The sequence below is a fragment of the Delphinapterus leucas genome, chromosome 12, assembly GCF_059928025.1.
Source record: "Delphinapterus leucas isolate spDelLeu-1000000601 "Yukka" chromosome 12, BTC_Dleu_Yukka2, whole genome shotgun sequence".
Classification (NCBI taxonomy): domain Eukaryota; kingdom Metazoa; phylum Chordata; class Mammalia; order Artiodactyla; family Monodontidae; genus Delphinapterus; species Delphinapterus leucas.
In genome coordinates this window covers 63,651,000-63,669,678 of record NC_143140.1, presented here as the reverse complement: position 1 = coordinate 63,669,678, position 18,679 = coordinate 63,651,000, and the positions used below count along the sequence as shown (strand labels likewise).

Sequence of the window (18,679 nt, the reverse complement as noted above, 5' to 3'; positions counted from 1 at the left end):
ATAGATTATATAAAAATTTTAAAACTATATACATTAAAAATTCTTATCTATAATAATGAGACACAAAGAAAATCCTGAAATTGTTCATAACAAATACGACATACTATTAGAGCTCTTACAAATCTATGGAGGGAAAAAAAACCACCTTACACCAAAAAGAAAATTAAGGAAACAGAAAATTCACACACAAAATATTTGTTTTTCTCTAGCAATCAGGTTAATGCCAATGAGATAGTGAACATCATTTCTCATGATCTGGTTATTCATTCTGACTAAGAAATCCAAATCATTAGACTACATCTGAGACTGTTTCCTAAAGAGATCATCAGACTAAACAGGAAGAGAAAAATGTATCATGGTTATATGTCTAATTATTCAACTCAAGCCCATATTGAATAAAATAGATCTAATTACAATATTACAAATATTGATTATTGCTTTCAATTTAACATTAGAAAAATTAATTATTGGCCTGGAACCAAATATCTCTACACAATTTTTGAAAAGGTGAAGATGCAATTGACAGACATTGTCAAGTAGGTTGAAGATCAGGGGAGCATGTAAGGACGGTCTTTTTCTCAGTTTGTGTAGTATGACCTCAAGAGATAAAGTCCAACTTTAATAAATCAAAAACTAGGAAGTTAAGCTTTTTATTTAACATGCTAAAAATACCACAGAAGAAAAAAATTATAGAAAGATATGAATGGTAGGAAGAAGGTGATATGAATGAAATGTTTGTGTTCCAAGATGGACAGTCAATAGGCAATATTTAATGGTGATGAAAAATACTAAGAATACTATTCAGATATTGTTTGAAAGATAAGTTCTTCCAAAAGAACTTAAGAGGAGGAAAGGATCAGTGTGATTAAATTTGGAAATGAGACTAGGGGTGCATAAGCTGAAGAGGACACTTTGCTGTTTATTTTATTGCCTTCCCTACTGTTAAAATTTTATGTGACCATGTGTTGTTTTTATAATAATTGAAAAATCACTATTTTGTACAACTGTAACATATAATATTGTACATCAACTATACCATAATTTGGAAAAAAGAATTTAGAGCACAGAGGAAAAAAATAATTGAAAAATATTTATATCCAGAGATCTTCATTAAAGCATTGGTTAAAATACACAAAATTTAGAAACAATCTTAATATCTATTCAAAGTTGAGTACTGTATTCAGGAGCTAAAACCAGATTTCAGAGAAACGAACAGATATGGGGAAAAATTCATCATGTAAAGTTAACACACAAATGTTAATAAGAGTACTATGCTGAATTACCAGCATTACCATTGAATACTCATTTTTCTACTTTTTTTTTTTGGTAGTCACTTTTTTCAACAACAAAATACCTACCATTTTAAACTCAGGGGATAAAATTAAATTACATTGCTCAAAATAATGTGATTCAGTTGCTACCATAAAAAGATAAGGGACCATAAAATGAAAAGTGACATCAATAATTCACCATTTGAGTTTTTAAATAATCATTTTTTAATCTTTTAAGATTTAAGACTGTAAGGCTTAAACAGATAATCAAATAGTTTTGTAAAGAAAGCAGGTAAGCTAAACTGTGCCAAAGAAATATTGCCAGTCTTTTAAATAGAAGGTCTTTCGGGGAAAAAGCCTATAGCATAGCCATGATTTATTTTAGTCTTTCCACAGAAGAGAAGAATCCAGTCTTAGAAATATAAAGAAACAGTTCCAGATATATTCTATGAATTTTCTACTTTGGCAAGCAACTTTCCTGGAAGTAGTTCCTAAACATTTTACATCAAAGAGTTAATTTGGCATTTGATTACTTAATGTTTGGAGTTCATCGTGAATTTCAATCCTCAAAGAAGGTTTTGTCTTAAATTAATGTCAGCCTCTTTCCCTTCATTAACTCATTCCTACTGCCTTTTACAGTCCTTTATGTAGACTTCTCACTTTCTGTATTATTAACTACATCTCAGTCTGTGATCTCATCTATTCGCTCTTCCCATTGTAGCACACACATCCCTCAAAGAACACTGTCATTTCACCCTAGAAATCATACATGCTGCAAAGCAATATAATAAATAGCAAGACGTCAAAAAATTACATACACCACAGATTTATAATAGACTAGAAGATATATATATAGACATGTAAATATGTATATATGTGTGTGTGTATATATATATATATATATACACGTATACTAATGCAAAACAAATGATTCAACTTTTCTTGCTTTTAAAGTATAATTAAACAAACATAATTATTGAGATGAATTAAAAACTGCTTCCTGTAGGGGACATTGATAGCTGTAACAATAAATTTATACTGAGCCCACGTGATCTGGGGCCCACGTGCCGCAACTACTGAGCCTGGATGTTTCAACTACTGAAGTCCGCGCACCTAGAGCCTGTGCTCCACAACAAGAGAAGCCACCGCAATGAGAAGCCTGCGCACCGCAGCAAAGAATAGCCCCACTCTCCGCAACTAGAGAAAAAAGCCCACGCGCAGCAACAAAGACCCAACGCGGCCAAAAAAAAAAAAAGAATAAATTTATTCCATCTTCTGAAAATAATCACACTTGGCTTTAGTTGTCCTTTCATCAGAACAACGGCCTTCTACTATAGCTCTCACCTCGTTGAGCATGTTTTTCATCCTTGACACAGACTTCACTTAAGGAACCAATTGGGTCACAATGGCATGGCTGGCATGGTCTTGGATAATTTGGAGATATCTAAGAAAAATATTAAAATTCTGTTTTAAAAACAGTAAATTTTTCAATTCAGCAAGACTTTAAGGAACATTTTAATAAATAATAATAAATTATATTTAGAAAATGATAATATAAGAAATTTTCTTTATATGTTTGCATTTTCTAAAATCCATTTCATCTAAGTGGATACACAGAAATAAAGAGGATAGCATAATAAACTACTAAATATTTGTTACCTAGATTCAACAATTATCAAGATTTTGCTATATGATTCATCACATTTTATTCTTTGCTGAAGTTTTTAAAGAAAATCCCCAATAAAGAGTCTTTTAATCCCTACACATTTCAGTATGCATCTCTTTCTTTTATAATCACAGTATCATTATCATTACAAACAAAAAGAACAATGTTTGCTTATATAGAGAACATTAGAATATTAGAGAAATATACATTCCATAATAAAATCTTCCTTACTGTTGTTTTATTACAACATAGTTCAAAATCAGTAATTTTTCCCCAAATTAATTTATCAAAAACTTTTTACATTGATCATGATATAGCTAATTAAATTGAAATGTATATTTGGTGCTTGAAAAAGATGTTAAATATTTACGTTAAAAATTTGACTTTCTCAGGAGGCAGCATAATCTGGGGGGAAACAATGTAGGCTCTGTAATTAGGAAGGCTTGAGCTCATATCCCACTGTGTCCACTTACTGGCTATGTGGCCTCCTGCAATTTACTTACTTCCTGATAATATGAGGATAATAGTAGAAACTTCAGTGATGTTATTAAATTAAAATTAAGAGGAATAACATATAAAGCATCTCATAAGATTCCTCACATACATTAAATACACAGTACAACTAGCAGTTTTTAATGTTAGAATATTTTAATTAAACACACCTAGACCGTGCTAATGTACCAAATATACAATATTTATTTTCAAGATGCAATAGCATAAGAACAAAAAAAAATAAAGAAATTCTTTGCCTAGGAAATACTAAAATACTCTGAATATATATAAAAAATTGTGTATATAAGTATATATATATGTTTCTCCAATAAAATACAGTTTTATATATGTATATATCTAGGTTTAATTGATAAATGAAAACCTGTTTGCTAATATAAGTTAAAGTTTCACAAGTAGAGAAATATTTACATGTCTGATAGAATTCAATCAACTATATCCACAGATCAGTTTCAAAATCATCATTTAAGACCCATTCATTCACTTCCTATTATGAAGTAAGGACTGTGCAAAGCACAGATAAGGCCTGATTTCTGCCTTAAAGAAGCTTACAGGAATAGCAGACTTGAAAGATATTGATTAAATAGAATGTGCAAAGTGATAAAACAGACACACAAGCAGCACGTTCTGGGGCAAAAGAAGAGAGAGTAATAACACAATGAAGTCAAGCAATGTTTCACAGAAAAAGTGACATTTAGACTGGAGCTTGAAGTATGAGTAGCAATTTGAGAGTGGAATTGGGAGGAGGGCTTTCTAACCAAGAGAAAACCAAGACATGAAGAAAAACAAAACAAAACTCTCTGTGGGCATATAGCAATACATTTCTTTAGGATAAATTCTTAGCTCTTATAAATATGATTTATGATTCCAATGATGAGCTTGAGTAAACCAAAGCCTCTTAATTTGTTATCCTTCTTTGTGGTAATTGGGAAAATCTGCCTGAATCAGGCTGCTGATCAGGAACAAGTCCTAACATAAGAGATTTTATAAATTAATCTACTTTACACTTGATTTTTAATTTTATTAAAATAATCAGATTACTAATCAATCCTCAAAGTAAGCACTGCTATATGTGTGTGTGAGTGTGTGTGTGTGTGTGTGTGTATTTTAGCATTTAACTATATGTATTTAGGAGATAAATCTAAAATTATATTTTAAGGCAATAATTTTAAGAATATCATAGAGATACGTTATTTAGCTATAAAATTTGCAATGCACAAAACTTTTCTATCTATATCTTCATAAAAACACACTGAATTTCTACCCAAATATTAAGAACCTGAAAGATTTGAATTTTTAACACAATATAGCATACGTATTTTTATGTGTTAAAATATGAAAATCTAGGCTCAGATTCACTTAATAACTTGTAATAACTTGATGAAGCTTCCAGTTTTAATGATGGCACAGTGTCTTGTATAGGTCTAGCACATGGTCAAATGACAATTATGAATTCTGGACAAAATATAAAAATCAAACATTTGAGGACTTGGGAGAATAATCAAAAGCAGGCAGAAATTAGAAGGATTTGAGATTTGAAAGAAGAAAATACAGTAGATGAGATCCATGTTCATATAAGGGCAACAACAAAATTTGCATATCAATACCTCTCAATTCTTAACTGATCCTTTAATTGTACGTTAAATCAGGGGACTCCAAGGAGCCCAGTGGATAGCAACAGCTGGAAAGCTAAATGATCTGAGTAAAATTTTCCAGTCTACACACCATAAAGTAAACAGAAACAAGACTTTATCAATCAAGTTGGAAAGGTTAGATAAACACCTGAGCTTTTTATTAATCTGTCCTAACAAGGTATAAAAGCAAGCCTCCTCAGTTTAATAGTGATTAGTCAGTAAGTTGATTACCTATTAAAACAAAATTCACAAATCTTTGGAAGAAGACAACAAAATCTTGTCTCTACACTGTATCATCCTCAATGTCCTGTGTAAATTATAAATTACTAGACACGAGGAGAAAAATGAAGGTGTGGTCCTTATTCAAGAAACAGCAAGTCAATAAAAACAGACCCTGAGGTGTCCCAAGTATTGAAATTAGCAGACAAGGACTTGTACAGGTCTGTATATGTGCCCAAGAATATAAAGGAAATAATGTTCATAAGGAGTAAACACATGGATTATTTCAGCAGAGAAATGGAAATTACAAAAAACACAATAAGTCTATAAAGCTGAAAATAAAATATCTCAATGAAAAAATTAACTGGATATGCTTAGCAGCAGGTAAGTGATGGCAGGGGGAAAGGTAGTATACCTAATTACAGATAAATAGAATTTATCCAATCTGAAGAACAAAACAAATTTCAATTACCACAGACTCAGTAACCTATAGGACACAGTCCAGCAACCTGACCTGTATGCAGTTGGAGTCACAAAAGGGGAAGAGAGAGCATGGTTCAAAAAATTTTTTAAAGAAATAATGGCTTAAAATTTCCAAAATGTGGTATAAAATCTCAATTTATAATTACAAGAAGCTCAGTAGCCAAGAAGGTAAGCACAAAGAAAGCCACATTTAGATACACATGGTCCAATTCTGAAATTGGAAAATTTTTTCTGTAACTAAAACGGTAGGCTTTGTAAGGCACATAAGGTTTGTTTCTTCTCTTCCTCCTCCTTCTCTCCTCCACCTCTTCCACCTAGTTCTTGTTCATCTTGTTCTTCTTTCTCTTTTCCTTAATTTTTTTGTTGTTCTTTTCATTTTCGTTCCATCTCCTTTCCCTTCCTCTCCTTTTTCTACTCCCCTCCTTCTCCTCTGCCTCTTTCTTTTTTTTCTTTTAACAAACTTTTACAAATGTAAAAAAAAATTATTTGTTCACAGGCCACATAGATATAGGCCATGGGCCAAATTTGATCTAGAGGTCATAGTTTGCCAATACATGTTTTGGCTGCTAAAAGGCAAATAAAAAGAGGATATCTTGAAATCAGAGAGTTAAAGACACATTATATATAGAAGAAAGAAATGCAAATGATGGCTGCCTTCTCATTAGAATAAGTGAAATCCAGAAAATACTGTATCTTTATTTTTTTAATAAATTTATTTATTTTATTTATTTTATTTTTGTCTGTGTTGGGTCTCCATTGCTGCGTGCAGGCTTTTCTCTAGTCGTGGTGAGCAGGCTTCTCATTGTGGTGGCTTCTCTTGTTGTGGAGCATGAGCTCTAGGCACGTGGGCTTCAGTAGCGTGGCACGCAGCCTCAGTAGTTGTGGTTCACGGGATTAGCAGCTCCGAGGCCTGTGGGATCTTCCCGGCCCAGGGCTCAAACCCGTGTCCCCTGCATTGGCAGGCAGATTCTTAACCACTGCGCCACCAGGGAAGCCCAAGAAAATACCATATCTTTAAAGTACTGAAAGAAAAACAAACATCTCTCTCCATGTAATGAAAATATACTTCAGTAATAAGGGTAGAATAAAGACATTTTCCGATGAAATAAACCTGAGAGAAATTGTCACCATCAATTCTTGCCCTATTTTTAAAAAAAAAGCTAAAGGAAGTTCTTCAGGCAGAAGGAAATTATACAAAATTAACAAAAGACATGCAAGATCTCTACACTGAAAACACTGATATGAATAATTAAAGAAGACAGAAATAAGTGAAGAGATGTACTATATTCATTGACTGGAAGACTCAATATTGTTAAAGTGTTAGTTCTCTCCATATTTGCATTTAGATTCTATACAACAATCCCAACTAATATTTCTGTCGTTGAGAAGTTGATTCTAAAATTTGCATGGAAATGTAAAGAAACTACTATAGCCAAAACAATCTTCAAAAGGAAGAATAAAGTTAGTGCACATATGTTTCTGAATTCTAGTTTTATTAAAGCTAAAGTTATCGGGCTTCCCTGGTGGCGCAGTGGTTGGGAGTCCACCTGCCGATGCAGGGGACACGGGTTCATGCCCCGGTCTGGGAGGGTCCTGCGTGCTGCGGAGCGGCTGGGCCCGTGAGCCATGGCCACTGAGCCTGCGCGTCCGGAGCCTGTGCTCCGCAACGGGAGAGGCCACAACAGTGAGAGGCCCGCGTACCGCAAAAAAAAAAAAAAAAGCTAAAGTCATCAAGATAGTGTGCCATTAGCACAAATATGGACAAATATATCCATGGAACAGAACTGGGGCTCCAGATGTTGACCCAAAAGATCAACTGATTTTCAGAAAATGCCTCAAAACAATTCAAAAGAGAAAAAGAAAGTATTTTTCCAAAAATGGTGCTGGAACAACAGATGAACCACATAGATCTCAATCATTATTTCATACCCTACACAAAGATTAACTTGAGATGGGCCATAGCCCTAAAAGTTAAAATTATAACACTTCTAGAATAAAAAAGAACAATTTCTTGACTTGAAGAAATACTTCACAAGAGAAGATATAGGAATAGCCAATAAACACTTAAAATAAGAATTTAATCCATGGGATCTGCTGTAAATTCATAATAGAAGATCTGCTGTAGCACCAAGCATTGATGGGAATGACTTAGTGATTGCCTAGTACCCACTTGCCATACCTACTACACCCACATCCACTAGAATGGCTAATTCAAAAAGATAGTCAAGACCAAATAATAGAGATAATACGGAAGAACTAGAATTTACATACATTTTTGGTGAACATGTAAAACAGTATTACTAACTTGACAAAGTGTTGGCAGTATCTTACAAAGTCAAACATATATCTATCCTATGAAACAAGTACTCTACTCCTAGATATTTACACAAGGTTAATAACACATGACCACAAAAAGACTCACATAAAACTGTTTTATAGGAGCTAACCAAAAACTGGAAATGACCCAAATATCCACCAACAGGAGAATGGATTAAAAATTAACATATGTTCATGCAAAGGACTACTCCTTAGCAATTTTTTTAAAAAAGAAATAACTAAATTTAAAGATGTGTACATCATGAATAAATCTTAACATGTTAAATTGAGTGAAAGGAAGACCAACAATTTTATGTACTTTATGATTTCTTTTTTAGGAAATTCACTAAGAGGCAAAACTAATTTATGCTCTAAAAATCAGAACAGAGTTTGCCTGGGGGTGGTGATTGACTGGAATGAGGCACAATGGGACTTTCTGGAGAGATGGAAATATTTTATATCACATCCTGAAAGATTTATACAGTTTCTACTATGAAATATTTCTAGTCACCTTTGAGAATTTGAAGTCCAATTATTTAGAGAAGCTATCAAAATTATTTTTCCCTATAATACATCTCTGTCTGAAAAAGCCAAAATAACACTTAATGAAAGAAAAAGCATACTTTACCCCTTTGGGTCTGAAGAAACCATCAATGCATGTCTCACAATTTATACCAGCGGTGTTTCCAGTACAATTAATGCACACACCCCCTCCAATGTACTTTCCATGTATATTTAAACTCAGATTTCTTCTGGCAACATTTTCATCATAATAGCATTCTTCAGCTTTCCCATGACAATTGCAGGCTGCATTAGGGAAAAATAAATTTATAAACATTAATTTCAGATATACTTAAAAACAATATTTTGTTATATAAAAGAGATTTTTATACCATATGGAAAATTATATTACATTATATATGTATATATATGTAATCAATGCAAAGGTATCTAGAAAGTACTTGGATTTATTAGGCATATTAATAAATTTGCATGTTTTAATGGAACTTGAAATAGTTAAAACATAAATTAAGCTGAAGCATATGAAATTGTCAATATCTGACTGATTTTATCTTATAAAACTGATATTTCATATAATTCACCCTACAATTTCCTATTACGACAAACAAATTACTGAAGTATGGTACTGAATGATTAACATCCATGTAATCTGTAATGAATAATTATTATATGTGAACCTCTGTGTTAGATACTACGGGTAAAAAGCATGCTTAGTATATACACTTGACCCTTGAATAATGCAGGAGGTAAGGGTACCAATCCTCTGCACGATGGAAGATTCGAGTATAACTTTGCAGCCAGCCCTCCCTGTCCTTGGTTTCTCATCCCCCAATTCAACCAACCACGGATTGTGTAGTACTGTAGCACTGTTGTCTGCATTCAGTGAAAGAAATCCGCCTATAAGTGGACCCTTGCAGTTCAAATCCATGTTGTTCAAGAGTCAAATGTTATTCCTTTCTTTTACTACTAATCATAACTAAAACCTAGGGATTTTTTATATGCCACATTCTGTTCTAAATGTTTTATATTTATTACCACTGATTTTAATTCTCAAATAGTTTTGTGACTTACAGACTCTATTAACCTCTTTTCATATATTAGGACTCCCAAGCAAAGAGAAGTGAAGTAACTAGTAAAAGTTCACCAAGTCAGTATTGTAAGCCAAACTCTGAAGTCGGGCTCCAGAGTCTGCAGGGCTAACCACTACCACAATCCCTTCAAGTTATCTGATAAGAAAAAGCTGTACGATAAGTGCCAAGGTATCAGGACAAGATGAGAGCTGGTTTGCTCAGTGGTGAGATCACGCTATTTTGTGCCAGTCTTGGATTTGGGTGTCCTCTTCACTCCTTAGTAGTCCTGTGAGGTAGGGAACTTCATTTCACTAAGGCTCAGTTTCCATATAAAACATGAAGTGGTCAGTAGTAATTACTAGGTAGGGATGTTTAAAATGCACGTAAAATCATTAGCATAATGCATTATAAATAAGTTCCCAAATGATTTTCCCTGTTCCACTTCCCCTCATCTTCATCCTCTATGTTTTCGTAACCCCCTTCTCTTCTTCTCCTTTTCTTTTTCATATCACATTACAGGCGTTCAGAGGAATGATAAATTACTTCCCCAGGAAGAATTGGGTAAGGCTTTGAAAAATGGGTAGAATTTATTTTAGGATGGCAACTAGGCAAAAAATATACTATGCAGTGTCTTTCCTCATATGTTGAGTTTCTTAGGTCTCCTTGCATTGATTTCCACATCTATACGTGTGTGCGTATGTGTGCATGTGTATGCACGTTTACGGGCCTGTGTGCGGCACACAGCTCAATCTTTTTTTAATTCCACAAAAGGGGACATTTATATACTGTTCTGAACTATCTTTTTACTAACAGTAAATAGCATGGCTCCTTCTCTATTGGTATTATGTTTTCCCTAAGGCTACACTGGGTACTTCTTGATTAATTAGATGCCTAATAGTGGGCAGTTACATTGTTTCCAGATTTCTCCTTTATAACACTGAGTACCTACCAGGAGGGCAATGGAGGTCGGGGTTAGGAGTGGGGGTCTGGTGTTAGACGGCTCCCCATTTGCCAGCTGAGTGACTTTGAGGAGACAGTTCAAGTCTTAGCGTCATTTTGGTACTTAACTATTAGGTTGTGGTGAGAATGCAGATCATCTAGCAGAACGCCTGAGACAGTAAATACTCAGCCCTGTAAATGTCAGTAGCAGTGGTATTAGCAATTGGGTACTAAAGACAAGGATCATAAAATGTCCTGTACAGCTATCCAAGTCCATCTACAGATTAAATTCCTGCAAGTGCAATTTCTAGTCAAGGGGCATGGGAAATTTTAATTTTAATTAACTTGAAAAAATTCCCTCTGCAAATGCTATGTCAGATTACTCTCCCTCTGATAGATAGGATAAAACTGTTTCCCCACAGCCTCACCAAAACTATGTATTACCAACATTTTCCATTCGGTGAGCATTCAAACATATGTTGAGTGAATGAATGAACACTTTGGTAAGTTTAAAAAAAAAGTACTATTATTGTTTTAATGGATACTTCCTTAATTATAAATAAGTGTGATCATTTCTTTATATGGTTATATCATATTTTTTTCCTGAGCAATGTCTGTTTTGATCTTTGCTCATTTTTAACAGGTTGTTTTGAATTTTTTTCTTATTGCTATGGAAGATCTCTTCGTATAGTAAGGATATTATCTCCTTTTCTTATTTGTTGCAAATATCTTCTTCACCTTGTTGGCTTTTGATTTAAGATATAGTACTCTTGCTATATTAGTGGAGAGTTTTCAAAATGTATTCTAGGGGACATGTAGTCACAAATATAAATCACTAGGCATCATAAGCAGTTTTATATCTTTAGGACAATGCACAAGAATTCTCAAAAATCTTGTAAAGCTATATTGCAAGAAATAGTCAAGATTTCTGCTACAAGTACAACTAGAGGGAAATACAGAGGAATACAAATTTATTCTCACATTATTTAGAACTAGTATTGCGGACTGTACTTATAACCATGAGCTAATGCAGGTAAAGACTGATGCCTGAGGAGCAGTCCTTTTCACACTCCATGTATGAGGGCCCTTTCCTACAGCCTTGGCTGCTGTTTAAAGGTCCTGGGCCTGCACAGCTTTCATCTATAGCCTTAGAGGACATGGATAATATCTACTCACAAAGAGCCATTTTTCACTCTGTCATCAGCAGTTTGTTATTTCACAGAATGTCCAAGACACATGATAGAAACTGTCTGTTAGTACAGGCTTAGCAATGGAATACATATCCTTTGCACTTTAGAGATATAACCTGCCTCAAATAAGCTAGATTGATAAAAGTCGAAATTAAATTCAAATGAATTAGAAGGCAGTTATTCATTTTATAGAGGGATTTGTCACGTTGCAGGATTTTTCTAAATATTAAGAGGTGAATGGAACACAATTCAACTTGGAAAATAAAATTTTCATATAAGCTTTTACGAATGTGTACATTGCCAAAAGCACAATATTTATACAAGGTTTTATGGTTAAGACCCCTATCTTTAATTTGTGGATTTCAAAAAAAAAAATTATTTTCTCAGTTTGGAAATACAACCTCCCATCTCTTCCACAAAGAAAGATAAAATTGTTTTAATAATAACACTATTTTATAAAAATGTATATAGCAGCAAGTGGAAATTTCCTTCTGTGTTGCTTTGTCCATCCCTGTTGCTAATAAGTCTGATCCATCCTTTCTGTTTCCTTGTTTAAACACATACACACAAGTGGAGAGCGGTAAAGGATTCTGCAGAGCCACTTAATGTTACATCATGATAACTTTATCATAGAATGTTAGAGACAACAGGAAGAATCCCTACCCTCAAATGCTCAAAAGTTCCACGTGTGACTGTTGATATTCTACAAGCAGAAGAGAAATTAATTAAATTTAAGGAAGTTTGAGAAGAGATATTCATGGTGTCATTTAACTTAAATTCAGTCTTAGGAATGAATGTCTGCTCTTGTCGGGACAAGCTGTAGAGATCCTGAGGGATTGTCAGGAATGGGGTTGGGGGCAGATGATAAAAAACAAGGGCTGGGCATCTGCTACCCCCCCCTTACAACACTGGGTAGTGGTGGCCCATTCCCTCAGATACATCTCAGTAACAATGAGTGATTTCTAAACCAAAATATCTTCACAAGCACTCAGACACAACTCAAAAGGCAAAAGAGATATGTGCAGAAAATGAAGGGACTCAAGACATTGATAGGATAGGCAGAATCTTAAACTGAAAAGAAAATGTATTTTATGTTTGGGGAATATTTTATGATTAAAGCCTGCTACAATTCAATAATTTTAAGGACATATCTTGTCTGACACATGATACATGATAAATATTTTTATTCAATAAATACATAAGGTTGGTATTGGTTTAAAATGGCTACCAAGCCTGTTTTGGTGACCACATACACCTACTGAACTGAAAAAATGTGATTAGGACTGATTCACTAAAATATTAATATTTGAATTCAATAGAATTGGGCTTTCTGGCTAGTTCGGATTTATAGTTCAGCAGAAGTCTTTGTTTTTAGGTCTCGTCTCGGCCTGAACAGATCTCCAGAAACAGAAGTTTCTCTAGCTTCCCTGTCACTGTGTTGGGACAGTTGGCCATATTAGGCTACAAAGTCATCTGCTACCTTTCTTGGGTATTTCCCTTCAGGGAAAACTTCAAAAGTGATAATATTAAAGTATAAATGAGTATTTGTTGGCAAATGTTTGCATAGCCAGTTGTTTTATGGTTTTTCATTACCGGCTTTTTCTTGGTTGTCACTGTCCAATAATTACTATAGCGTAGTTTATGCTAATGATTGTCACTGATACCATTTCTAATAGTAGCATTTTATACCATTATCAATGTGAAACCACACATTTAAAATATTAATACCTATTATTAAAATAAATATTCTTTCTCCACAAATTTGACTTCTTGCCTTCTCTCTGTTACGTTTTACTCTCCTATTCTTCCCAGCTACTGCCCCCAAACACTACCCTTTAATAAGTATAACTAATGAATCAGAGTCCTTTCTTTCCCAGATAATAAACTGACTCTAACCTGTAGGGTCTGATCTCTTCCCTCTGGTTTTTCTCCATTTATTAGATGATGGGTACTCAAAAGCTATTTACTATTTACCTAAGCTATTTAGGGGAGGAACTACAAAGGGAACAGGCAGAAGGATCTGGAGCTATACTGGTTTCAGAACCATTTTATAAACATACGTGTTTAGAAGGTTAATCTCTATACCCTGTAGGTTTTATTGAATGTTTATTTACATTTGTATATATATATTATGCTGTAAGCTTCAGATTCACCCCTGATGACAGTAAGTGTATACTATGCTTTTATCTATTTCTCATTATTCTCACACAGTGGTAAATTCGTGGGTGTTTTGTAAATATTTGTCAAATTAAAAAAAAAACTTGAAAACTCTAAAACAGGAGGGTAAAAGAGCTTACCAGCTACTGTCTTGGATAAATTATATGAACCGGAAATATGTGCTCACCTGAAATCAGCACATGTTTATATCACCTGTGTCCCAGGGAAGGAAGAATTACCCATGGTGCTGGCTTGTCAGAACATACCTTCACATTCAGTTTTGGTCAGAAAAGTGCCTGCTCTCCACGGTTTCTGATGAAATCCAGGACAGCACTGATCACAGCTATCACCACACGTGTTATGCTCACATTCACAGCGGGATTTCTAGTCAAAAAATGGGGAAAAAGCATACTTTCAGCATTCTTTGGAACCATAAATGAGGGGCTTCCCCTGAAAGGTAGAATGAAGAGAAAAGGAAACATCAAGACTATGTACCAAAATCTAAAACTCCCATCAGTCTGGGAAGGAAGAGGTGCCAGCCTTGGGAGTGGGTATATTTGATCAACACCAGCTTAGGGAGGGAGATCCAGGCTGGCTCTGGAATCACTGGGCTCAGACACAGAAGAGAGAAGAGGACCAGCTGGAAGTAGTCTAGAAGACTAGAATCCCTTCTCTGATTCCTGAGATCCACAGGTCTTCTGGGTGGGATGTATCCATTTTAAGGATTCCCTCAAAGTACAATTAACATTTGGTGTAGGAAGAGGGGAAAGAGTAGATTCCTAGGCATGGAGGGGCATGGATAGAATAGAAATCTAATACCCCAAGCCTGAATCTCCTGTCTGTGTGTGTTTTGAGTACAGTCTTATTTCATCACATGGAACTGGCCCTCCAAAGCTGCCGCCTGATCTCTCAAAGCTTGGGAAATACTGCTCATCAATACCCCTGATAGACAGTGCCCACACTCTGAAGAAAGCAGGACCACAACCTTGCCCAGAAAAATATGCCAGGGGTTTGAATCTTCCCGAGGAGGTAATACTATGATGCATTAATCAGAAAACTAATACTATTTGAGAAATAGCATTTGCATTACAGTTTTAGTAGGAAAAGAAATCTTTACATATGTAGCTACATTCACTGATCTTACTATTGAATACATTTCTTCCATACACTATAAAGTGTATGATTTTCTATTTCACCAGTTTATTTATGACTGAGAAAAACAGATGCTCATTCATCTTCTTTTTTAGGTTATGTTCATTTAGTCCATTGTCATTAATGAAAAATTCAACCCAAAACCATTCCAGCATTTTCTGACCTGGCGGTTTCAAGCTCTCTTGAATACTCTCTTCCTTCCTGCCCCTGTCCTACCTCAGCCTCCGGTTCCATGGTCATTTAGATTTACTTCCATGTACATTTTTCATTTGTTTGCATTAATTTTTTTGATGAAAATTCTTAAAAGAAAGGGTCAGGTTGATTGATGACAGGAGTTCTTTAAAGCTAAATCATACAGCTGGCTGTCATAGCTAGAAAGGTTTCAAAATATATAGACCAGTTTGGAGCCTTTTTGGAAGAAAACTAATCTGTTTTCTGATATTGTGATGGCTGCCTTCAAAGTCTATCATCCTACCTGCCAGCTCTATTTCACCCTGGCATGGCTTTCTGCTAAGTGGGGGCCTGACACCCATTCACAGCGTCCCTGTCAGCAAAGCTTCTCATGAAGCATTTTACAGTTCAGAGCTTCATTTTACCAAAGCATCCTATAAATATACATACATTTGTCACTGGATCAAGTGGACAAGCCCTGGCATGACCATAGCAGATGCACATCCCTCCAACCGAAATATCCTTGACCGAGTAGTAATACTGCAAAAAAGCAATCCAGAGAGAAATCCTATTAAGACTACTGCAAGGTGAAAGCAACAAAAGGGAACATTCAGTTAAAAACTTGGCTTTCTGCTTGTATCCTTAGTTTGAAGCACCAGAGAACAACAGAAGGTTCACAAAAGTATCCAGTAACTCCTCACATTGAAATCATAGCCCAGGGACAAAATGCCTCTAATTTGTGTTAGGTGGGCATTTTAGAAATTTCTTTCTTACAGACAGTACAAAGGACTGCACAGTACAAATACTCCATGCTGGAGTATTTATTATTGAGAGCAAATTGTTATGGGGCGGCGGAGCAAGGGCACTAATTCTTCATAAAAGTTGAAAGAAAGAAAACCTTTTTTATTATCATTATAGGAACATCAGTGTTCATGAATCATACGCAGACTGTTTTACTTGATGGATTTGAAAAGAATCAACAAATTTAGGGAAATAGTGCTCATAACAACACATTTCTTAACCGTATCAAGAAGAAAATGAAAATTAATTATAAGATTGATTTAACATAATGTGAGAAGTAAACTAGATGTGCAGAATACTTTTTTTTCATTATTATGTGAAAATATCCACGCAATTACTTTCCTATCTGAGTTAACAGGACTGTTTCTAATTATTTTCATCTACTCAGTTATTTTTAAAAGATCATTTGTAATTACAGAACAGGACTATGTAAAAATTTTACTTAATTTGTATATAGCATTTTATAGTTGTGAGAGTACGTCATATTACCTTATGGAATCCAAATAACCATCTTATGGTCGACAGTTCTATTATTCCAATTATTTACACTAAAAAAAAACCCCACACATTTAGTGAGAATAAGTAGGTGGACACAAAGTTCCCTGAATACAAATTCCCTTTTCCAATTTACTTCTTTTCTTTACTTCTTTTTAAAATTCTTTTTGTTTGTTTTTGCTATTTATGTATAGTATCTTTTATAACATTTTTGTTACTTTATCTTACTTGATATACTTAGACCTCACACTATTGTAACTTGCAAGGGAGTTTAGGTGTAGTTTAGACATAAAAAAGTCTGCTTTTCACTAACTTCATCACCTTATAATACAGATACAAACAGGGATAGTTGCTCAGAAAGCTGATACAGTAGTTTTGTAGGTGTTTTTAAAATTGGGAAATTTGCTTTAAATATAAATGTGCAATGCTTCATTTCTGTGTCATGAAGAGGAGCTAAAATTCAATATCCTATTTTTATATATTTAAATTTATATGTAGTGTTTACAGAACTTGAGTACTTTCAAAAAACATATTTATATGTTGATTTTTACTGCACTATTTTAAAGGCTCATGTACAATGAAGTTATAAATAATAGATGTGCACCCTAACCCCTCTCTGCTTTCTGCAAACGATGATAAAAGGAACACATTTATTTCCATTGATTTTTTTCTTTGATAGATATACTGTCAGGAAAGATTAAATTTCACTTCAAAATTATTCAGTCTTCCTTGGTGTGTATTTTTAAGTCATGCCAAAATTATAATTAAAAATCTTTTTTTTTAACAAGTGAAGAATCTAAACATTGGTGAAAAATAATGATTACTTTTGCATAAAACAATTTACAATATACTGAAATATAAGACAAGGTAAAATTATTTCAGGTTTGGAAATACAGGGCACTAAAACATCCAACACGTGTTGCATGGGGACAATAAAACTTTAAAAGTTATTTTGCAATGATGGAGAGGTTAGGTGTGAGTAAGTTAAGTAATGAGAAGAGAAAATATGCGAGGGGTACTCAGGAATTGTGAAAAGTACCACTCTTCAGTATTCAGCCGGCCGGTTCAGCAATTTGGTAATTCGTGGCAACCGTCTAACCTTAGTAGGGTCATTCTAGAACAATGCTTTTTCTCACAATCTCCCTACAATCCTCTTTTCTCCTCCGCTGTTAGCATACATTTGTTCTATGGATTTACTGCTGAACTGACTCTCTTGGTAACAGTGTCTTGGCTGTGTAGCAGCATATAAAGGAGATGAGTAAACCAGTGAATACGGTGAGGCGTGGATAGGAGAAAGAACAGTTATCACTCATAGCAACTTGGGCTGATCGTCTATGTCATAATCTCTCAAATTCCTGTTTAACACTGGAAAACAACACTTGGTAGCTCCTACTTTCAATGATCTGTTGAAAGGATGCTATAACCATTTTTTCCTGATATTCAATTCATAAAGGAAAATAAAATGGTATATATAATCACTTTTTTCCTATAGCAGCGCTCTTTTGAACTAGCAGTGCCTTGTGATTCATTAATGAAGCATAAAACTAAATTATTTAATTAGACAAAATGGTCCACAGAACAGTGACATCCATATCACCTGGGAATTTATTAGAATTGCAGTTTCTCAGTTCTGCCCTAGACCTACTGAATCCGAATCTGCACTTCCACATCACCAGCTGATCTATGCACATTAAAGGTTATCAAGATGTCGTGTGATGTGTGTGTGTGTGTGTGTGTGTGTGTGTGTGTGTACTGAGTCATGATATAAAATGTATTTCTTAGTGTGCGTTGCAACCAAAAATGTTTCAAAGCCCATTCTCTTCCTGTAGTAACCACCACCCCTCAAAGCCAATTATAATAGTAGTATGGATTACCCAAAGTGTTGAAAAACTAACTTAGCCCTCAAAATTAAGATAATGATCTAGGCATTACGATCTCCATTGTACCAAAGAGGAAATTAAAGTTTAGAAATGTTAAAAAGTTTGATAAATGTTACACATCTAATAAGTGGCAGAGCTTAGATTTAAACAAAGGAAGGTCTGTGGAATTTCAAAGTCTTTCACTCCTTCACTGAAAAATATCT

General features: G+C 34.5%; 1 protein-coding gene across 1 annotated transcript in view; it reads right to left on the bottom strand.

Annotated features, from left to right (window-relative positions):
• LAMA2 (laminin subunit alpha 2) overlaps positions 1-18,679 on the bottom strand; it is a 610,905-nt gene that overhangs the window by 327,747 nt on the left and 264,479 nt on the right. Inside the window, exons 6-9 of the mRNA XM_089921992.1 lie at positions 15,751-15,840; positions 14,244-14,361; positions 8,728-8,906; positions 2,616-2,715 (exon numbers count right to left, since the gene is read on the bottom strand). Of these exons, the coding sequence (XP_089778118.1) occupies positions 2,616-2,715; positions 8,728-8,906; positions 14,244-14,361; positions 15,751-15,840 (487 nt within the window). The remainder of the gene's footprint in view (positions 1-2,615; positions 2,716-8,727; positions 8,907-14,243; positions 14,362-15,750; positions 15,841-18,679) is intronic.